General features: G+C 37.8%; 1 protein-coding gene across 6 annotated transcripts in view; it reads right to left on the minus strand.

Annotated features, from left to right (window-relative positions):
- LOC123503534 (DNA repair endonuclease XPF-like) overlaps nucleotides 1–24607 on the minus strand; it is a 432975-nt gene that overhangs the window by 170919 nt on the left and 237449 nt on the right. For 5 of the 6 annotated variants that reach the window (XM_045253377.1, XM_045253374.1, XM_045253375.1 and 2 more), the window contains one exon: nucleotides 16710–16844. The exons of the other annotated variant lie outside the window; for it this stretch is intronic. In XM_045253377.1, the coding sequence (XP_045109312.1) occupies nucleotides 16710–16844 (135 nt within the window). The remainder of the gene's footprint in view (nucleotides 1–16709; nucleotides 16845–24607) is intronic. 6 annotated transcript variants of the gene reach the window in all.

Raw genomic sequence — 24607 nt, forward strand, 5'->3', positions numbered from 1 at the left:
AGGGATGTTGGCTAGAGGCAGTAGAGGAAGGAAAGGATTTAGGAGTAGTGATAGACAGGACTATGAAATTTTCAAAGCAATGTTTAGAAGCAAGAAATAGGGCAAATAGGATCCTGGGTTTTATAAATAGAAATGTTAGTTATAAAAGTAAGGAAGTGGTGCGTAGCTTATATAATTCCTATGTTAGGTCCCATTTAGAGTATTGCATACAGGCCTGGTCACCCCACTATAGGCAGGATATCAACATGTTAAAAGCAGTTCAGAGAAGAGCAACTAGGATGATACCAGCATTAAAGCGCCTGGAGTATAGAGATAGATTAAAGGAATTAAACATGTTTTCATTTGAGAGGAGATGTATAAGAAAGGATATGATAGAGTTATTTAAAATGTTCTCAGATACAAACTACATAGATGTGAGATCTTTCTTTACCTTAGAGGAGGGAAATAGGACTAGAAATCATGGCAGGAAGATTAGAAAGCAAGGCTGCAGGTTAGATATAAGAAAATATTTCTTTAGTCATAGGGTGGTAGACTTCTGGAATGCATTGCCAGACGGTTGTAAATAGCACTAGTTTGACAATGTTTAAAAACAGATTAGATAAGCACTTAAATTTATTAGATTTTTAATTATGTATAGCACTGCATGATAGTTTTTATAAGAAATTTACTATAGCTAAATAAGACATGATCCCCATGTATGGGGACCACAAATTGTAGAGGATTTCGCTGCAGGACTTAGCCCTGTTAATGGGCCAAATATTTAGAATTAGTATATAATGTATTATGTACTTGTAAGTGTATCTTTAAGTACTGATGACGAGGTCGCTGTGCGACTGATACAGGATAACCTAGATGGGCACTGGTGGCCCTTTGTTATCCTATTATTTATGTTATATGTTATGTTAAGGATACTTTACAGAGTTTGGATAGTGTATTAACTGAAAAAGGAAAGGTGATACTAGTAGGAGATTATGATTGTAAGGAGGTGGATTGGGAAAATCATGTAAGTGGTGTTGGAGAGGAAGCACGGGGAGAGAGATTCCTTAATCTAATGATGGAAAATATGATGAAACAGAGGGTGAAAGAAAATACTAGATATAGAGGAGATGATGAACCGGCTAGACTGGATTTGGTGTTAACACGAGAAGTGTACCTATGTGGGGATATACAATATAAATGTCCATTGGGGAAGAGTGATCATGTGGTTATGGAAATGCAGATGGCAATAACACAGCGAAGGAAAGATGAGACATATAGGAGTGGTAGACTGAACTATAGAAAGATGGACACAGAAAATTTAAAAATTATTTTAGAACATTAGATTGAGAGGAGATGTTACAAATCGGAGAAGTGCAAAAAAAATATGAGATTTTTATGAAATATTATAAAGGAGTTATGAAATTTGTACCAAAGTATAAACTGAGAGAGGAAGGAAGAAAGGATTGGTTTAATGCAACTTAACATAACATAACATAACATAAATAATAGGATAACAAAGGGCCACCAGGGCCCATCTAGGTTATCCTGTTATCCTGTATTTGGGAGCATTTAAATGAGAATAGATTAATTAGAGATACCCAACATGGCTTTAGATCAGGGAGGTCCTGTCTTACAAATTTGCTCAATATCTTAGAATATATTACCAAGGAGTTAGATGATGGAAATAGCATAGATGTTATATATCTAGATTTTAGCAAGGCGTTTGATAAGGTACCGCATAGGAGGCTAGTGTACAAATTGAGACTACATGGGATAGGGGGTAGGTTAGTTGATTGGATTAGTGAATGGCTTTCTGATAGGAAACAGAGAGTAGTATTAAATGGGGCAATGTCTGAGTGGAAGGAAGTGGTTAGTGGGGTACCCCAAGGATCAGTGCTAGGACCTCTTCTTTTCTTGGTGTACATTAACGATTTAGATATAGGAATTAGTAGCAAAGTATCAAAGTTTGCAGATGATACTAAGATAGCATGTGCAGTACAGGGTGAAAAGGACAATTACAGAATACAGTGAGACCTGGACAGGCTGATAGCATGGGCAGACAGGTGGCAGATGGAGTTTAATTCTAAAAAGTGTCAGGTTATGCATTTAGGTAAAGACAACACAAACTTTAACTATGAGATGGAGGGATGTTGGCTAGAGGCAGTAGAGGAAGGAAAGGATTTAGGAGTAGTGATAGACAGGACTATGAAATTTTCAAAGCAATGTTTAGAAGCAAGAAATAGGGCAAATAGGATCCTGGGTTTTATAATTATAAATAAAAATGTTAGTTATAAAAGTAAGGAAGTGGTGCGTAGCTTATATAATTCCTATGTTAGGCCCCATTTAGAGTATTGCATACAGGCCTGGTCACCCCACTATAGGCAGGATATCAACATGTTAGAAGCAGTTCAGAGAAGAGCAACTAGGATGATACCAGCTTTGAAGCGCCTGGAGTATAGAGATAGATTAAAGGCATTAAACATGTTTTTATTTGAGAGGAGATGTATAAGAGGATATGATAGAGTTATTTAAAATGTTCTCAGATACAAACTACATAGATGTGAGATCTTTCTTTACCTTAGAGGAGGAAGTAGGACTAGAAATCATGGCAGGAAGATTAGAAAGCAAGGCTGCAGGTTAGATATAAGAAAATATTTCTTTAGTCATAGGGTGGTAGACTTCTGGAATGCATTGCCAGAGACGGTTGTAAATAGCACTAGTTTGACAATGTTTAAAAACAGATTAGATAAGCACTTAAATTTATTAGATTTAAAATTATGTATAGCGCTGCATGATAGTTTTATAAGAAATTTACTATAGTTAAACAAGACATGATCCCCATGTATGGGGATTACAGATTGTAGAGGAATTCGCTGCAGGACTTAGCCCTGTTAATGGGCCAAATATTTAGAATTAGTATATAATGTATTGTGTACTTGTAAGTGTATCTTTAAGTACTGATGACGAGGTCGCTGTGCGACTGATACAGGATAACCTAGATGGGCCCTGGTGGCCCTTTGTTATCCTATTATTTATGTTATGTTATGTTATGTTAATCGCACAGCGACCTCGTCATCAGTACTTAAAGATACACTTACAAGTACAAAATACATATATACTAATTCTAAATATTTGGCCCATTAACAGGGCTAAGTCCTGCAGCAAATCTCATAATCTGTGATATACATGATCATGTCTTGTTTAACTATAGTAAATTTCTTATAAAACTATCATGCAGCGCTATACATAATTATAAATCTAATAAATTTAAGTGCTTATCTAATCTGTTTTTAAACATTGTCAAACTAGTGCTATTTACAACCTTTTCTGGCAATGCATTCCAGAAGTCTACTACCCCTATGACTAAAGAAAAATTTTCTTATATCTAACCTGCAGCCTTGCTTTCTAATTTTCCTGCCATGATTTCTAGTCCTATTTCCCTCCTCTAAGGTAAAGAAAGATCTCACATCTATGTAGTTTGTATCTAAGAACATTTTAAATAACTCTATCATATCCCCTTTTATACATCTCCTCTCAAATGAAAACATGTTGAATTCCTTTAATCTATCTCTATACTCCAGGAACTTTAATGCTGGTATCATCCTAGTTGCTCTTCTCTGAACTGCTTCTAACATGTTGATATCCTGCCTATAATGGGGTGACCAGGCCTGTATGCAATACTCTAAATGGGGCCTAACATAGGAATTATATAAGCCACGCACCACTTCTTTTATAACTAACATTTCATTTATAAAACCTAGGATCCTATTTGCCCTATTTCTTGCTTCTAAACATTGCTTTGAAAATTTCATAATCCTGTCTATCACTATTCCTAAATCCTTTCCTTCCTCTACTGCCTCTGTATCCTCCATCTCATAGCTAAAGTTTGTGTTGTCTTTACCTAAATGCATAACCTGACACTTTTTAGAATTAAACTCCATCTGCCACCTGTCTGCCCATGCTATCAGCCTGTCCAGGTCTCGTTGTGTTAAGGCTAAAGAAAAGAGAGATGTGGCTTGGAAAAGATGGAAAAAGAACAGGAATATACTAAATAAGGAGAATTATAGAGTGGCAAGAAATGAGTATGTGATGGTAAGGAGGGAGGAAGAAAGAAAATCTGAAAAAGATATTGTAAACAAGAGTAAAGAACATCCAAAATTGTTTTACAGGTTCATAAATAGTAAACTTAACAAGAGAGAGTCCATTGAAAAATTAAAAGGAGAGCAAGGGATAGTAGATGACCCTAAGAATATTGCAGAATTGCTAAATAATAGCTTTTAACAAGTATTTACTAAAGAAACAATGTTTGTAAAGCCTCAAAATGTAGAAGGAAATGTGCACATGGATGACATTAAGATACCTAAAAAGGAGTTATATAAAATGTTGGAGGAACTTAAAGATGATAAAGCGATGGGGCCAGATGAAGTTTCAGGTAAATTATTGAAGGAATGTAGAGAAGAATTGATAGATCCATTATATGATATTATAAGGTGCTCATTAGAAATGGGGGAAGTACCGGTGGAGTGGAAAAGAGCCGAAGTGGTGCCCATTTATAAGGGAGGCAGTAAGGAAGAGCCTCTTAACTATAGACCTGTGTCTTTAACAAATGTGGTCGGTAAGATTTGTGAGAGGGTGATAAAGAAATATTGGATACGGTTCTTGGAGGATCATAAGTTATTATCGGATCATCAATTTGGCTTTAGGAAAGGGAGGTCATGTGTAATGAATCTAGTGAGCTTTTATTCGAGTGGTTGACAAAATACAAGAGAGAGGGATGGATGGACTGTATATATTTGGATTTGAAAAAAGCTTTTGACAAGGTACCTCACATGAGACTGCTATGGAAATTAGAGATTTATGGAGGACTGAAGGGAAAATTGTTAAAATGGATGGAAAACTATTTGAGATGGAGGGAGATGAGAACGGTAATAAAGGATGCAAAGTCGGACTGGTTGGTGGTGGAGAGTGGAGTCCCACAATGTTCAGTGCTGGCACCAATACTTTAATGATATGCCAGAGGGAGTAAACAGTTATATTAATTTGTTTGCGGATGATGCAAAATTATGTAGGTGTGTGAAGAGTGAAGAAGATTGTGAAACTTTACAGGCAGATCTAGATAGGATTTGGGAGTGGAGCAAGAGGTGGGAGATGGAATTTAATCTGAGCAAAAGTCATGTAATGGCGATGGGGAAGAGTGGAAGACGGCCAAGAGGGTCATACAAGATGGGTGAAGGAGTAGTGTTGAAAAAGGTGGAAAAGGAAAAGGATTTGGGAGTGATAATAAAAGACCATGGACAGTTTGAGGCTCATATTGAGAAGATGTTTGGAGAAACATATAATTTGATTAGAAATATTGGATTAGCCTTTCATTACAGTCAACCCTCGGCTATCACGTTTTATTGCTATCGCGCACCCATGAAAAGCTGCTAAGATTTCATTATCACGACTTCAGATGCCTGCTATCGCGCACCCAGCCATGACGTCATGGGATATCTGAGCGTTCATTGGCCAAAACCGCCTTCACGCCAAGATCAATTCGGCTATCGAGTTTTCGGCTATGGTGCGGCTATTTCGGCCCCAATTGGGCGCGATAGCCGAGGGTTAAGTGTATATAGATAAAGATATGATGAAGAAATTAATTAGTACTGTAATTAGACCAAGATTGGAATATGCTGGGGTGGTTTGGTCCCCTTATAAAAAGAAGCATATAAGGAAGTTGGAGAGATTGCAGAGAATGGCAACAAAAATGGTTCTGGAATTGGCAGAAATGACCTATGAGGAGAGATTAAAAGAAATGAATTTACTTACCTTGGAACAAAGAAGAGAAAGAGGAGATTTAATACAGGTTCATAAACTGTTGAGCAGTTTGGATGAAGTGGATAATGAGCAAATGATGTTGAGAGAGGGAAATTTAAATAGAAGTACGAGATCACATAGTGAAAAGATAGCCAAGGGAATATGCTTGAAAGATGTGAAGAAATATAGTTTCCCACAGAGATGTGTGGAGGTGTGGAATAGTTTGAGTTAGGAGGTGGTGTCAGCGAGGAGTGTGCATAGTTTTAAAGGAAAGTTGGATGTATGTAGATACGGAGACGGGGCCACACGAGTATAATGCCCAGGCCCTGTAAAAATTACAACTAGGTGAATACACACACACACACACACACAGGTGAAAATGAGATCTCAAGTGGCTGTAGAAGAAATAATGGCTAGAAAATGGATGTTAGCCGATGATGTCGATCACAAGGAAATATAGATAAAAAAATATATGAACTAAGAGGAAAGGGAAAAAGGAGAGTGCTAAGAAGTGAGGCTAAGGAAAAAAAAAAAGAGAAAAGGACAGAGATAGAGAAGAAGAATTTTTACTGGAGGGTTCTGGATATGAGACTAAAGGAAAAAAGAGGAGGTCGTGGAGGAGGCAATAAATTAAGTGACTTCTACTAACATAGATGGTTTGTTATCAAGTATATTGGAAGTTCGGGACTATTTGAAAGAGAAAAAGGCAGATGTAATGTGTATCGTTGAAACAAAACTGAAGAATGAGATACATGTCAACTTTAAAGAGGAAGGATATAATACCTGGAGGAGGGACAGGAAGGATAAAGGGGGAGGAAGAGTGCTAATAATGGTTCGTCATAGCATTTGTAAGGAGGATGTGCAATATGGAGAGGACAAAGTGGAAGCATTGGGAGTAACAATCAGAATAGAAGATTTGAAGAAGAGAAAATTATAGTTATCTATGTTCCACCAAAGACTAATGCATGGGGATCAGAAGAGCATAAAGATATAAAGTATCTGGATAACATGGTAAGAAGAGATAGAAGAATACTCTTAGTTGGAGACTTCAACTGTAAAAAAATAAACTCGGGAGAGATGGAAGTAATGGACAATGCTGGGCAATGGAGTGAGAAAGTGTTGCAGATGACTATGCCACTATGGTTAATACAATGGACCAGTGGGTAGAAGAGTCAACAAGATACAGGGAGAAGAGGAACTATCGTTACTTGACCTAGTCTTTACTAAAAAAAACTGAGTCCTCTCCAATCATACAATTCCTTAGTCCAATGGGGAAAAGTGATCAAGTGACAGTAGAGGTGCAAATGCAGGAGGCAGTTGAGATAAGATACAGAGAGGATTTTAAAGGAAAGAGATTAAATTATGCAAGAGCAGATTTTGAAAAACTAAGGAGTTATTTTGCTGCTATTGAGTGGAGTAATATTATGAGCAGGAAGACTGTACAAAAGAAATATGAGATATTCTTACAGGAATACAATGAAGGAGTAAAAAGTTTGTTCCTGTTTATAGAGTTCAGAAAAAAATGCATACATGGTACAATGCTAGATGCATACAAGCAAAAAAAGGCAAAGGATAAAGCGTGGAAGAAACTTTTAAAGCAGGGAAATGACTATAATAGACGGCAGTACAAAGATACTAGAAATGAATATATTAGAGTAAGGAGAGAGGAAGAAAGAAAGTTTGAGGATATAGTGGATAAAAGCAAGGATGAACCAAGACTTTTCTACAAGTTTATAAACGGCAAAACAAAGAATAAGGAAACAATTGAAAAAATAATTAAAGAAGGAAAGACATACCAAACAGAGAAAGAAATGTGTGAAATAATGAATGAGAGCTTCAAAACAGTATTCACTGAAGAAGATGACTTCACAGAACCTAATAAGACATTGATTTGCCTAGGATTACAGGAAATGGCAGTTCATAAAGAGGTTATTGAAAGATTACTGGACAAGTTGGAAGTCAGGAAAGCAATGGGGCCAGATGGTGTATCAGGCTGGGTGTTAAAAGAATGTAAAGAGCAATTACTGGAGTGAATTTGGGAAATAATTAAAAGTTCAATAAATGAAGGGAAAGTTCCACTAGAGTGGAAGATAGCCAACATAATACTGATTTTTAAAGGGGGAAAGGCAACTGAACTACTAAACTACAGACCAGTGTCACTTACAAGTGTTGTAGGGAAGTTATGTGAAATAATTATCAAAGAAAAATGGGTTAAACTTCTAGAAGAGGAGCAAGTCATATCGAACAGACAATTTGGGTTCAGGACAGGGCTGTCATGTGTATCAAACTTATTAAGCTTCTACTACAGGGTTATTGCAGGACTTGAAAGCAGAGATGGATGGGTAGACACAGTATACCTGGACATTAAAAAGGCATTTGATAAAGTCCCTCACGGAAGACTTCTTTGAAAAGTGAAGAACATAGGAGGACTGTGTGGAACTTTGCTTGAATGGATAAGAGATTATTTGAAGGATAGAGAAATGAGAACTGTGATCAGAGATACATACTTGTCTTGGAGTAAAGTAACTAGCGGGATGCCACAAGGGTCAGTGTTGGCACCCATTATGTTTCAAATTTATGTAAACGACATTCACATTGGAGTAAACAGCTATATGAATTTATTCGCTGATGATGCAAAGTTGCTAAAAGTTATCAAAACCAGAGAGGACTGTAAACTGCTACAGGAAGATTTAAACAAGATCTATGAATGGAGCAAGTGGAAATTGGAGTTTAATGCCAAGAAATGTCACATAATGGAACTAGGAAAGAGTAAGAGAAGACCAGTATGGAACTATTTGATGGGAGAGGAGCAAATAACAAAGACTAAAAAAGAAAAAGATCTTGGAGTGATCATCATACAAGAAAATCTGAGCCCTGATAAACACATAAACAAGATATTTGGACTATCATACAGGATGTTGATTAATATAAGAGTGGCATTTCATTACATGGATAAAGATATGATGAAAAAAATTCATCACAAGCATGATACACCCAAGGCTGGAATATGCAGCAGTGGTATGGTCTCTGAGTTCTAAAAATTATATAAGAAAACTGGAAAGGATACAGAAGATTCCTACAAAGATGGTGCCGGAATTAAAGGATCTCATATGAAGAACGACTGAAGGAAATGGGACTGCCAACCTTACAAGATAGAAGAGAATGAGGGGACCTAATAACAATGTATAAGATAGTAAATGATATTGAAAAGATAGACAAAGACCTGGTGCTGTTGGCGGAAGAGGATGGAAGGACAAGAGGACATGAAAAGAAGATCAGGATGAGGCAGTGTGAGAAGGATGTTTGAAAATACAGTTTTCCACACAGAACGGTGGAAAAATGGAATGCATTGGATAATGGAATTGTTGCAGCACATAGTGTGCATAACTTTAAAGAAAAATTAGATAAATGGAGATATGGAGACAGGACACTATGAGCCCCGCTCGAATCCTGTACAATACAACTAGGTAAATACACACACACAACCCAGCGGCACAGGAAGGATTAAGAGACATCGTGGTAAGAAAACAGAAAATAAGAGAATTGCTAGAAAAGGTTGATGTGAGGAAGGCAATGGGACCAGATAGTGTGTCAAGATGGACACTAAGGTAATGTAGTGAGCAAGTGGTAGAACCAATTTGGGATGTAATTAACAACTCTTTAAGGGAAGGGAAGGTACCAAAGGAATGGAAAAGAGCCAATATAGTCCCATTATACAAAGGAGGAAAAATGACTGAGCCCCTAAATTACAGACCAGTGTCACTAACTAGTGTGATGGGTAAGATCTGTGAAATTGTTATCAAAGAAAAATGGTTACAATATCTGGGGAGAAATGAAATAATTAATAACTCCCAATTTGGTTTTAGAAAAGGAATATCATGTATAACAAACTTACTAAACTTTTATACAAGAGTAATAGATGAAGTACAAGGAAGAGATGGATGGGTGGATGCAGTGTATCTAAATATTAAAAAGGCTTTTGACAAAGTACCACACAGAAGACTCCTATGGAAAATAGAACACATGGGCAGAACTAAGGGAAATATCTTGAATTGGATGACAGATTACTTAACAGATAGGAAAATGAGGACAGTGATAAGAGATACAACATCAAGTTGGAGCACCGTAACTAGTGGCATACCACAGGGTTCGGTGTTGGCATCAATAATGTTCCAAATATATGTCAGTGATATACAAGAGGGTTTGAGTAGCTACATAAACTTGTTTGCAGATGATGCCCAGCTTTTGAGAGTTATAAAAAAAAACTAAATTATTGTATGGAATTACAGAAAGATATTGATAAGATCTGGAGATGGAGCCAGAAGTGGAAATTAGAATTTAATACTAAGAAATGCCATGTAATGGAAATGGGTAAAAGTGAGAGAAGACCTACATAGGAATATAAAATGGGAGAAGAGATCATAATGAAAAGAAGAGAAGAGAAAGACCTGGGAGTGATATACAAGACACCCTGACTCCAGAAATACATATGAATGGATTATTTGCTTCAACATACAAGACACTAACGAACATCAGGGTAGCATTCAATTACATGGATAAAAGTGTGATGAAAAAGATATTAACCACTATGATAAGACCTGCCAAGTCCTGCTTCATTCATATATTTTGTCCAAGTCCTTCTGCAATATATTACAGTCATGCATATTCCTCACTCTCCTCATAATCTTTGCATCATCTGCAAACATATAACTTCTCACTCCCTCTGGCATGTCATTTATATAGATCAGGAACATGATGGGACCAAGCACTGAACCTTGGGGAACTCCACTGGTTACCTTCTTCCACTCTGACTTCACTCCCTTCACTACCGTCCTCATTTCTCTACCTGTCAAATAATTTATCATCCACTCCATCAGATTTCCCCTTATTCCTCCGATTCTACTTAACTTCCACATCAACCTGTTATGTGGTACTTTATCAAATGTTTTTTTAAAGTCTAGGTATACACAATCAAGCCATCCATCCCTCTCTTGTAAAATATCGACCATGTGTATGTGTGTGTGTGTATTTATTTGTAGTAGTTTTACAGGGCCTGGGCTTTATGCTCGTGTGGCCCCGTCTCCATATCTACACTTATCCAATTTTTCTTTAAAACTATGCACACTCGCTGCTGACACCACTTCTTCACTCAAACTGTTCCACGTCTCAACACATCTTTGTGGGAAACTATATTTTTTCACATCTCTCAGACATCTTACCTTTCTCATCTTTTTACTAAGCAATCTTGTGCTTTGAATGTCATATTCTTCTCTCAGGATCAGTTTCTCATTATCAACTTGGTTCATTCCGTTGATCAATTTATAAACTTGTATTAGATCCCCTCTCTTCCTTCTTTGTTCCAGGGTTGGTAGATCCATAGCCTTTAGTCTCTCCTCATATGTCATCCCTTCAAATTTTGGAACCATTCTTGTAGCCATTTTTTGTAGTCTCTCCAACTTCTTTATGTTTTTTTTTTTTATGGCTTACTGGTTGATTGTTTTCTTCCATCGTCACTCCTAAGTCCTTTTCCTTTTTTACTTTTTCTAGTTTTACTCCATCTCCCATCTTATAGATTCCCACTGGTTGTCTTTCACTTTTTTCCATTTCCATGACATGGCTTTTATCCACATTGAATTCCATCTCCCATTTTTTACTCCATTTTCAGATCTTGTTTAAGTCTTCCTGCAGTATTTCATAATCCTTTTTTTGTTTTATGAGTCTGCACAGTTTCACATCGTCCGCAAACAGATTTATGTAGCTGTTCACTCCCTCTGGCATGTCGTTTATATATATGAGAAAAAGTATTGGCGCCAATACTGACCCCTGTGGCACTCGGCTGTCTACTGCTCTCCACTTGGACTTCATATCTTTAACTACCGTCCTTCTCTCCACCTCAAGTAATTTTCCATGCATCTCAATGTGCTTTCTTTTAAGCCACCCTTCTCCTCTAACTTCCATAGTAATCTTTCATGTGGCACTTAATCAAACGCCTTTTTTAAATCTAAATAAATACAGTCAATCCATCCCTCTCTCTGTCTTGTACTTTATCAACTACTCTAGAGTAGAAACTCAATAAATTTGTTACACAAGACTGACCTTTTCTAAAACCAAATTGGCTATTTGAAAATAATTTGTTGTCTTCAAGAAACTCAATCCATTGTTTCTTTATTACTCTTTCACACATCTTCCATATTACACTAGTTCTTCCTTTCGCTCTTACATATGGGAACCACCTCAGCTCTTTTCCATTCTTCTGGTACTATTCCATTTTCTATTGAGCATTTTATGATGTTGTATATAGGACTTGTTAGTTCTTCCCTACATTCTTTTAATATTCCGCTCCCATTGCCTTCTCCTCATCTAATTCCGTCATCAACTCTTTTAATTCAAGCTTGGTTACTTTAACCTCTTTCATATGGACGGTCTCTCTATTACCCTGTGGTCTTTCAAATTTGGATTCCTTAGTAAAGACCTCCTGAAATTTACTATTTAACAGTTCTGCCATACTTTTTGGGTCTTCCACTATTCCGTTCTCTCCTTTTAACCTTTCTATTGTTTCTTTTTGCCTAATTTTTCCATTTATGAATCTGTAGAACAATTTTGGTTGTTCCTTACATTTTTCGACAATGACCTTTTCATAGTTCCTTTCTTCTTCCTTTCTCATCTTGGCATATTCTTTTCTTGCTGTTTCAAAGTTTTCCTTATTTTCTGGATTTCTATTTCTCCTCCACCTTTTCCATGCTCCATCTCTTTTCTCCTTTGCCCTGGCACACCTTGCATTAAACCAATCTTTCTTTCCTTCTTCTTTAGGTCTATATTTTGTGACATATTCCCTGACTCTTATTTTGTATATTTCCAAAAATAAGTTATACTTCTCTTGCACCGTCTCTGAGTTTTCCATCTCCTCTCAGTTTACATTTTTAAAATAGCTCTTGAGGTTCTCAATATCAGCCTTTCTATTATATAGTCGGTCTCCTTTGTATGATTCATCTCTATCTTCCTTTCCTTCTTTTATATCCATTTCTAACATTACATGGTAACTTTTTCCCAATGGGCACTTATATCTTATATCATTGTTCATTTGTATACCCCTTGTAAAAACTAGGTCCAATCTTGCCGGCTCATTGTTTCCTCTAATCTTGTGTTTTCCTTTACTCTTTGGACCATCATATCATCTATCATTAGATTCAAGAATCTATCTCCCAAGGCTTTTTCCCCCATACCACTTTCATAATTTTCCCAGTCCACCTCCTTACAGTTGAAATCTACTAATATAACTTTTCTCCTTTCTCTAATGATTGTCGTAAGACTCCTTATTGTGTCATTTTCATGTCTTTATATTCTTGATTGGTCCATGAATTTGTTTTTGGTGGCACATATGTTCCGATGATTGTTAACTTTTTTTTTTTAATATACAGTATTTCTGATTTTCCTTCCTCAAACTCCACTTGATTTACCACCATCTCTTTCCTTAACATCATCATGACTCCTACTCTTCTTTTATCCACTCTGTCTCTCCTCCATATATTATACCTTATATCTATGTCTAATCTTATTGCCTCATTTAACTTTGTTTCCAACCAGGCATACAATATCTGGTTCTTCTTTCTTTATGTAATCTGTTAATTCTAATTTACTTGATAAAACTCATCTATGTTCGTATACATAATTTTTAATATCTTGTTCTCACCATTTTTAGTTAAACTTGCTCCATTTTTTTCTCTTCCTTCTCTTTCATACACCATTTCCTTATCTTGTCTACTATAATTCTCCAAAAAAAAAAAAAAAAAATGCCTTCTTCTCCTCTGACCTTTCATTATTTTTTTTCATTGTTTCTGCCACCAGTTTGTTGTGTCTTTTCCTTTCCTCTTTGTTTCTATTTACTGATTTCATTTCGTCTTTTTCCCTTCTTAGTCTATATTTAAAATTTTTTTCTTTCAGGCCAAAAATAATTACTTTTTTTTCTGCAATTTCTCTTACTAAATTTTCTTTTTTCTTCAGGACTCCTATCATTTTGTTTGTCATATTTTCATCTCTTTCTTTTAACTTTTCTTGAAATACTTCCTGAAATGATTCCTTGTCTTTCTTATCTTGGATTCTCCATGCCTGTACTTCTTTTTTAATCACGTCTTGTACTCTTTCCTCTTCTTTGTTAACTAGATCTTTCAGCTCCTCTTTTTCTTTCTCTGCTTTACCAAGTCCTTCTTCCATGAATTTCTTGTAGTTAGCTACTTCCTTTTTTAATTCTTCATTTTCTGCTCTTAGCCTAGTTTCGTTTTCTTCCACTATTTTTATCCTTTTTTTTTAACTTCTGGAGCTCTTTTTCCTGTTCTTCATTCTCTTTTATTCCCATACTCTCCTTTATCCATTTATCTAATTTACATTCAATAGTCAACACTCTATTAAATAATGAAGTATGTGATGTATCAAAAACTTCAAATGCTCTTTCACCCTCAGCAACATAGTTATCACCATCTTTCATTCTTTCCTATGTCTCATACCTGCATTTAGATGGAATCTCTTCCTTACTCATGATTTTGTAACACTGTATTCATGAAAATGAGTCTACACTACTCGCCCAGGCCACTGCAAACCCAAACAATAGGTAGTGAAGATCAGCTGATTCTCGGAGCAACGGTACTTCGTCCTTTCTCAATCGCGTCTCATGTGTGTGTATTTACCTATTTGTAGTTTTACAGGGCCTGGGCTTTATGCTTGTGTGGCCCCATCTCCATATCTACACTTATCCAATTTCTCTTTAAAACTATGCACACTCGTTGCTGACACCACTTCCTCACTCAAACTGTTCCAAGTCTCAACACATCTGTGTGGGTGTGTGTTCACCACAACTCTCACTCCCTCTTTCCCATCCTCATTCACTTCCTTGTTACTGCCAACTGAACATTCTGCCTCATCTTCAGATCTTTAAGATACAGATACTTCACATTACTACCATTTTAGTAGTATGTATTGTGTACCATAAGAAAACTTGCGCCAGGTGATAGCAAGCTCTGAAGAACTCAGCCAGTCCATGAGCCACCCAGGCCAGCTGCTCTCAGCCACCCCCTTACCTTCTCTATTCCCTGTCACCCACCAATAATTCTCATACTATTTAAGGATACATAGTTATTATCACAGTCAGCATTATTATAATTACTAATAGTTTATATTGTTAATGTAGTTTTAATTGTAGCCTAATCTAATATAGTGGTACCTTGAGATACAAATTCGTTCTGTGATAGAGCTCGTATCTCAAAAAATATTTTCCCATTAAAATGATTTGAAATGCCATTAATCCATTCCAGCCTCTCCAAAAACAGCACCCCTATTTTTTCTTATGTGTTTTCAGGTAAGGAAAAGGTATTTATATATAATAATTATTGAACAGAAGTAAAATCAAACATACCAAAAGATAATATAAAAAAATAAAATACTCTTATAAAGTGTAATTATCTATGAGGGAAAATTCCACATGATGTTATCCTACTGCATTCCCAGCCCTCACTTCGGACTGTTGATCAGCTGGAGTGTACAAATATAGCCACCCACAGAAGACTGGCTGCTCTAATAATCACAGATGGACTTGTTGATGATTCTGTAAACATCATTCATTCAATAAATGAAGTTTTAAGTAGGGAGAGAGAGAGAGAGAGAGAGAGAGAGAGAGAGAGAGAGAGAGAGAGAGAGAGAGAGAGAGAGAGAGAGAGAGAGAGAGAGAGAGAGAGAGAGAGAGAGAGAGAGAGAGAGAGAGAGAGAGAGAGATTTAAAGGATTAAATAATCCTCAAATTAAGTCATCACAAGGAGCCCCTCCAATGAAGTAATTTGTCCTGCTGCTAGCAACAAAGGCCATATAGCTGCTAGATGTCATTAGTGGGGTTCAAATCGATGCCCGCAATCTACCACCATCGTGGCAGAATGCGGCGCCTTAATCCGTGAGAGAGAGACTACAGAGAGAGAGAGGAGAGAGAGAGAGAGAGAGAGAGAGAGAGAGAGAGAGAGAGAGAGAGAGAGAGAGAGAGAGAGAGAGAGTGTCCACACAGCTATAGCCAGCGTAAAAATTTGTTTACATTTCCCCCCCTCCCACGACATGATAATCGTTGGTGGAGGAGGTAGGGGAGATAGGAGAAATTTTTTTTGCCTTTTCAGTTACATACACATGCATGCTTCATCAATGCATGAACATATATGAAATAAGCAGCAAAAGTTTATTAGTGTTCTTACCTTGGAGACACATGTTTTCAGCTAATGGTGGTAAATGGTAGAGGAAGATGAGGGAAGGGAGGATAGGATGCAGGCACCATTCACACGTACACATTAAACATTAATTAAAACTTTCTTTAGACAATAAAAAAGATCAGTCAATAGTGTGAAAATGATGAAAAAACAATCACAGTGCACGAGATCCACGGGAAACATGTAGATACTAGCTCAGCTGATTCTGGACCAATGCAACTAGCTATCGACTTTAGCGGCAACATCCCCAAGCATGACTCGTATCTTAAAATAAAAAAATGGCCAAATTGTAGCTTGTAACTCTGGCAGCTTGTATCTCAAGGTACCACTGTACAAGTATTTTTAGTACCATGCTATTTTATCAAATCAAATGGCCAATTCTTTTATAATAAAATGGATTTTCTACTTCAAAGTATAAAAATACTCTGGTTCCAATGACAAAGCATGTGAAAATGAGGTGATAATTGAACCACAAAAAAATGAGAGCAAAGCAGTGCATATTCTGGTTATTGCAAAAGCAAAACAACCAATCATACAGCAAAACTAGGTTAGTAAAACCGAATATAGAAATTACATAAATACTGTATAACACTGACTTGTATGTTGGGGAATACCTGTATGTGGAGTTAGGGTAATATTACATTTAGGTAATTACAATAGTACTATATCAGTTTTGTGCTAAAAATTGTTTTGGTCTTACCACTTTCTCCTTAATAAGATACTCAAAAGCATCTTTCTCTCTCTTGACGTTGGTGAGGTATATCTGCTCCTCCGTAGTACCCTTATAGAGGAGGAGATATACCCGCACACGCTCCACGTGACGTGCTTGCCATACCTGCATCAAAATTGTGTATCTATATATATATATATATATATATATATATATATATATATATATATATATATATATATATATATATATATATATATATTGCAAAAAAATTCATGCCAAGACACACAACAAATTTCATAAAAAATATCTAATTTAAGTAAATGTAACTAGGAACAATAACAAATAGAAAGGTAAATCAACTGAACATTCAATAATAATGTTGCTAAGAAAGTAAGAGTTAAAAAAAGTAGATGGTATGTTAAATTAGTTGCCATGTTTCATATAATTCTTGCAGCTTCCTTTATTTTCTTATATTCCTATATGAGAGATGTGCCTGGATCAGTACTTCCCAACCTGTGAGGCAAATACCACTAGTGGTACCCAAAGGCCTACCAGGTGGTACATCAGCACTTTTGAGATATTATGCTATTTTTAAGCCCTTCCTGGTTGAGGATCTATATATAGACATTTCAAAATTGGAACTTTTTGTTGGATTGTCTATAACATAACATATAACATATAACATAAATAATAGGATAACAAAGGGCCACCAGGGCCCATCTAGGTTATCCTGTATCAGTCACACAGCGACCTCGTCATCAGTACTTAAAGATACACTTACAAGTACACAATACATTATATACTAATTCTAAATATTTGGCCCATTAACAAGGCTAAGTCCTGCAGCGAAATCCTCTACAATCTGTGATCCCCATACATGGGGATCATGTCTTGTTTAACTATAGTAAATTTCTTATAAAAACTATCATGCAGCGCTATACATAATTATAAATCTAATAAATTTAAGTGCTTATCTAATCTGTTTTAAACATTGTCAAACTAGTGCTATTTACAACCCTCTCTGGCAATGCATTCCAGAAGTCTACTACCCTATGACTAAAGAAATATTTTCTTATATCTAACCTGCAGCCTTGCTTTCTAATCTTCCTGCCATGATTTCTAGTCCTACTTCCTCCTCTAAGGTAAAGAAAGATCTCACATCTATGTAGTTTGTATCTGAGAACATTTTAAATAACTCTATCATATCCCCTCTTATACATCTCTCAAATGAAAACATGTTTAATTCCTTTAATCTATCTCTATACTCCAGGCGCTTTAATGCTGGTATCATCCTAGTTGCTCTTCTCTGAACTGCTTCTAACATGTTGATATCCTGCCTATAATGGGATGACCAGGCCTGTATGCAATACTCTAAATGGGGCCTAACATAGGAATTATATAAGCTACGCACCACTTCCTTACTTTTATAACTAACATTTCTATTTATAAAACCCAGGATCCTATTTGCCCTATTTCTTGCTTCTAAACATTGCTTTGAAAATTTCATAGTCCTGTCTATCACTACTCCTAAATCCTTTCCTCCTCTACTGCCTCTAGCCAACATCCCTCCATCTCATAGCTAAAGTTTGTGTTGTCTTTACCTAAATGCATAACCTGACACTTTTAGAATTAAACTCCATCTGCCACCTGTCTGCCCATGCTATCAGCCTGTCCAGGTCTTGTTGTATTCTGTAATTGTCCTTTTCACCCTGTACTGCACATGCTATCTTAGTATCATCTGCAAACTTTGATACTTTGCTACTAATTCCTATATCTAAATCGTTAATGTACACCAAGAAAAGAAGAGGTCCTAGCACTGATCCTTGGGGTACCCCACTAACCACTTCCTTCCACTCAGACATTGCCCCATTTAATACTACTCTCTGTTTCCTATCAGAAAGCCATTCACTAATCCAATCAACTAACCTACCCCCTATCCCATGTAGTCTCAATTTGTACACTAGCCTCCTATGCGGTACCTTATCAAACACCTTGCTAAAATCTAGATATATAACATCTATGCTATTTCCATCATCTAACTCCTTGGTAATATATTCTAAGATATCGAGCAAATTTGTAAGACAGGACCTCCCTGATCTAAAGCCATGTTGGGTATCTCTAATTAATCTATTCTCATTTAAATGCTCCCAAATACTACCCTTAATGATTTTCTCTAGTATCTTACATACTATACTAGTTAAACTGATCGGTCTATAATTATTTGCATCATCCTTCCTACCTTTTTTAAATATTGGAGTAACATTAGCTAACTTCCAGTCCTGAGGTATCTCAGCAAACCTAAGTGATCTTTCAAAGATTAACTTAAGTGCTTCAGAAATACTGTCTACACCCTCCCTAAGTACTCTGGCATGTAGCTCATCAGGACCACTAGCTTTCCTATCGTCTAGTTCAAGAATAAATTTCCTAATAATTCCCGGTTTTATATCAATATTTTCTAAAGCTCTTAAACTACTCGTCGCACTGTTTGTAACAGGATTTCCTATTCTTTCCTAGTAAATACTGAAGAAAATTGTTCATTCAATAATTCTACTATGTCTTCATTTTGATCCACTACTACACCATCTTTTCTGAGTGGTCCAATCCTATCCTTATTTCTTTTATCACTGACCTTGTAATAACTATATAATTTTTGGGATCTTTACTCCCAGCTCTAGCTAGTTTTATCTCTGCCTGCCTTTTACTTTTTTATAACCTTACTCAAATCATCTCTGACCTGTCTGTACCTAATCAAATCTACATCTTCCCACTTTTCTGCAACTCTCTATATGCCCTCTTCTTCTCTCTGATCTGTCTACCTATCTTGTGAGTCCACCATAATGGCTTCCTGTTTCTCTGCCTTATATCTTTGTAAGGGATACACTGCATCACTATACCCTTTACTACAACCTTAAAAATATCCCACATCTCCTGTGCAGTTTTATTTCCAAAACTATCTTCCCAGTTTACCTCTCCTAATAACTGACGTAACCTACCATAATTGCCTTTCTGATAGTTTGGGACTCTAGTCTTATTCACTATATTATCCCTACTGGAATTAATGATAAATCTAATTATATGATGGTCACTGTTTGCTAAAGTCTCTCCTACCTCAACTTCCTTTAAACAATGCTCAATATTTGTTAGTACTATGTCTAAAACCTTCCTCCCCTAGTAGGTTTATCTACCATCTGCACTAAATAGTTATCCTGAAAACCTTCCATAAACTTATTTTCACTAGCATCTCCTACCATCCTCTCCCAGTTTACTGACTTAAGATTAAAATCCCTAAGATAATTGTCTGACTAGTACACCCCTATTTATCTCATCTACCATAAGGTTGTCTACATCTGCTGACTGGTTAGGTGGTCTATAAAAATCTCCTATTCTAATAACCTTACTTTTGTTTACTCTAACATCCAGCCATAAGGACTCTACTCTGTTATCTACCTTAATACCATTAACCTGACTGGAAATGAAGGATTTTTTTACATAAAGAACTACTCCTCCACCTATCCTACCAATTCTCTGGTGTAAATACATAATGTATCCATCTACTTCATATTCTTTCCTATTTTCCTAAACTTTTCCTCATTTACCCATGCCTCTGTGACACATACAACATCTAAGTCCTCCTCAACTATATAACTAGATAACTCGTCCTTCTTGTTCCTAAGACTCCTGGCATTTACATAAAAACATTTAAGTCCTGCTACCTTCCTAGATGCTGTCTCCTTATTTGGAATCCTAATCTTATTCTCTCCTATTTGCACCTGGAAATCTTTCCTAATCTTTTCACTATCTCTGTTTATCCTATCTAATTTATGTCTAACATCTTTCTTCTGGAATGCATTTGCTACCTCATCCCCTACACTCCATCCCAACTCCCCCCTCCAGACATCCACTCAGTACATCCACACCCTTCCTACTCAGATGCACACCATCCCTAGCATACAAATCCCTTCGCCCATAGAACTTATCCCATACATCCACAAAGCTGACACCCACATCCTTACACATCTCTTTTAACCGATCATTCACACCAAAAGCCCTAGACAATCATTCCCTGCTAACATACACATGAGGCAAGATTCCTGACACTACACACCTCCTACCACTCTCCTTTATCTTGCCAAATATTTCCCGAAATCTTGCCACTAACTCCTCCGAACCACCTGCTCTGACATCGTTCCCACCTACGTGCAAAACTACTACACCTTCCCTCTCCATCCCCCAACCCTCTTCTGCACCTCCTCACTCACTGCCTTCACACCTGCACCAGGTATTTTTTTTTTTTTTTTTTTTTACATTACAAGGGCACTGGCCAAGGGAAAACAAAGTGTTGGAAAAAAAAAAATCCCGCTGGTTGCCAGGCCCTGTTGAGAGGAAAGTAGGAGAAAGAGAAAAAACAAAAAAATCTAAAAGGAGGGTCCAGTTAACGTAAGAGGTGTCTTGACACTCCTCTTTTGAAAGAGTTTAAGTCATAGGCAGGTGGAAATACAGACACAGGTAGAGAGTTCCAGAGTTTACCAGTGTAGGGAATGAAGGAGTGAAGATACTGGTTAACTCTTGCATTAGGAAGATGGACAGAATAGGGATGAGAAGAAGTAGAGAGTCTTGTGCAGCGAGGCCGCAGGAGGGGAAGGCAAGCAGTTAGCAAGTTCAGAAGAGCAGACAGCATGAAAACAGCGGTAGAAGACAGATAAAGATGCAACATTGCGGCGGTGACTTAAAGAATCAAGACAGTCAGTTAGAGGAGAAGAGTTGATAAGACGAAAAGCTTTAGATTCCACCTTGTTTAGTAAAGCTGTGTGTGGATCCCCCAGACATGAGAGCCATACTCCATACACGGGCGGATGAGGCCCTGTACATAGCAAGCAGCTGGGAGGAGAGAAAATGGACGAAGACGCCACAGGACACCTAACTTCTTGGAAGCTGATTTAGCAAGAGTAGAGATGTGAAATTTCCAGTTTAGATTTTTAGTGAAGGATAGACCGAGTGTGTTTAATGTAGAGGAGAGGGAAGTTGAGTGTTATTGAAGAAGAGAGGATAGTTGTCTGGAAGGTTATGTCGAGTAGATAGTTGTAGAAATTGAGTTTTGAGGCATTGAACAAAACCAGGTTTTCTCTGCCCCAATCAGAAACAAGTGAAAGATCAGAAGTTAGGCGTCCTATAGCATCTCGCCTTGAGTCATTTAATTGTTGTTGGGTTGGGCGTCTGTTGAACGCTGTTGAATAATGCAAGGTGGTATCATCAGCATAGGAGTGGATAGGGCATTGAGTCAGATTTAGGAGATCATTGATGAATAATAGAAAGAGAGTGGGTGATAGGACAGAACCCTGTGGAACACCACTGTTGATAGTTTTAGGGAAGAACAGTGACCGTCTACTACAGCAGCAATAGAACGATCGGAAAGGAAACTGGAGATGAAGGTACAGAGAGAAGGATAGAATCCGTAGGAGGGTAGTTTAGAAATTAAAGATTTGTGCCAGACTCTATCGAAGGCTTTCGATATGTCAAGGCCGACAGCAAAGGTTTCACCGAAGTCCCTAAAGAGGATGACCAAGATTCAGTTAGGAAAGTAAGAAGATCACCAGTAGATCTGCCTTTACGGAAACCATACTGGCAATCAGAGAGAAGGTTGTGAGCTGATAGATGCCTCATTATCTTCCTATTAAGGATAGACTCAAAGGCTTTAGAAAGGCAGGAAATCAAAGCTATAGGGCGGTAGTTAGAAGGATTGGAGTGGTCACCTTTTTAGGGACAGGTTGAATGTGAGCAAACTTCCAGCAAGAAGGATAAATAGAAGTAGAGAGACACAGATGAAAGAGTTTGACCAGGCAGTGAGCGAGTTCGGAAGCACAGTTTTGAGAACAACAGGAGGGACTCCATCCGGACCGTAAGCCTTCCGAGAATCAAGGCCAGAGAGGGCCAGGAAAACGTCTTTATAAAGAATTTTAATTTTAGGGATGAAGTAGTCAGAGGGTGGAGGAGTAGGAGGAATATGCCCAGAATCATCCAAAGTTGAGTTGGTAGCAAAGGTTTGAGCGAAGAGTTCAGCTTTAGAAAAGAAGAGACAGCTGTAGAGCCATCTGGATGAAGTAAAGGAGGAAAGACGAAGAAGTAAAGTTGTTAGAGATATTATTGGCTAGATGCCAGAAATCTCGAGAGGAGTTAGAATTGGAAAGACTTTGACATTTTCTATTGATGAAAGAGTTTTTAGTAAGTTGGAGAATAGATTTGGCATGATTACGGGCAGAAATATATAGGGCATGAGTTTCAGCAGTTGGATGGCTACGGAACCGTTTGTGAGCCGCCTCTCTATCATTGACAGCACGAGAACAAGCAGAGTTAAACCAAGGCTTTTTAGCTTTAGGGTTAGAGAAAGTATGAGGAATGTATAGCTCCATGCCAGAGATAATCACCTCTGTTATGCGCTCAGCACAAAGAGAAGGATCTCTGACATGAAAACAATAATCATCCCAAGGCAAATCAGAATAGTACTGCCTTAGTTCCTCCCACTTAGCAGAGTTAAAATGCCAGAAGCACCTCCGCTTAGGCGGGTCCTGAGGCTGCACTGGAGTGATAGAACAGGTAGCGGAAATTAGATTGTGGTCGGAGGAGCCCAACGGAGAGGAAAGTTTAACAGAGTAAGCAGAAGGGTTGGAGGTTAGGAAAAGATCAAGAATGTTGGGCGTGTCTCCAAGGCGGTCAGGAATACGGGTAGGGAACTGCACTAGCTGCTCTAGGTCATGAAGGATAGCAAAGTTGAAGGTTTGTTCACCAGGTTGGTCAGTGAAAGAAGATGAAAGCCAAAGCTGGTGGTGAACATTGAAATCCCTAAAATGGAGATCTCAGCAAAAGGAAAGTGAGATAAGATGTGCTCCACCTTGGAAGTCAAATAGTCAAAGAATTTTACATAGTCAGAGGAATTAGGTGAGAGGTATACAGCACAGATGAATTTAGTTAGAGAGTGACATTGAAGTCTTAGCCAGATGGTAGAAAATTCTGAAGATTCAAGATTGTGGGCACGAGAGCAAGTGGTGTCGTTACGCACGTATGCGCAACATCCAGCTTTGGATTGAAAATGAGGATAGAGCAAGTAGGAGGAACAGAAAAGGGGCTGCTGTCAGTAGTCACAGACAACTGTGTTTCGGTTAGGAAGAGAAGATGAGGTTTAGTAGAGGAGAGGTGGTGTTCCACAGATTGAAAATTAGAACGAAGGCCACGAATGTTGCAGAAATTGATAGTGAAAGTATTAGATGAAGTGTCAAGACACCCAAGGTCGACAGCAGAGGGCAGTCCGACCTGGGGACATTTATGGTCCCCTCCCCAGAGGGGGACTCCGAGGCAGGGCGTGGTGAAGCCATTATTAAATTTTGATTTGAAGAGAGTGTAAAAGTGTAAGGTGTTGTAGTGTAGTGTAGGAAGTAGTAGAAGTTGTCTTTAGAGGGCAGGCTGCAGCTGCTCAATTGTATAAATGAGACCACAAAGGGAACCGGGAAGAGAGGACACGGGGAATCACTCAGTCTGCAGCACTGCCTACATCCCCGTAAGTACCTCTCCTGGAGTATTCGTCCTCCTATCCCTGTCTTTCCCACAGAAAGTGCTATCTAAGTACCTAACCTGAGAGTCAACCACCACACACACCTGAGGTGTGCTAGGCACAACCCCCCCTCCTCTCCTCTACCCCCTTCTCTCTACTTTCACTCACCACAACCACTTCATTCACTCCACTCTCACTCTCACTCTCCCCCTCCAACAAACCGAACCTATTTTCACACTCAACAGGTTTAGTCCTATCCTCCCTAACTGCCTCTGCTTTCCTTCCCCTCGCAACCTGCCATCTCTGCCCATCCTGACTACTATCTTTCCCAGTCTGGCTTGCCTGCTCCCTCTTCCCCACTCTGCTCTTCCCAATAGAGGGC

Source organism: Portunus trituberculatus, chromosome 14, assembly GCF_017591435.1.
Source record: "Portunus trituberculatus isolate SZX2019 chromosome 14, ASM1759143v1, whole genome shotgun sequence".
Lineage (NCBI taxonomy): Eukaryota > Metazoa > Arthropoda > Malacostraca > Decapoda > Portunidae > Portunus > Portunus trituberculatus.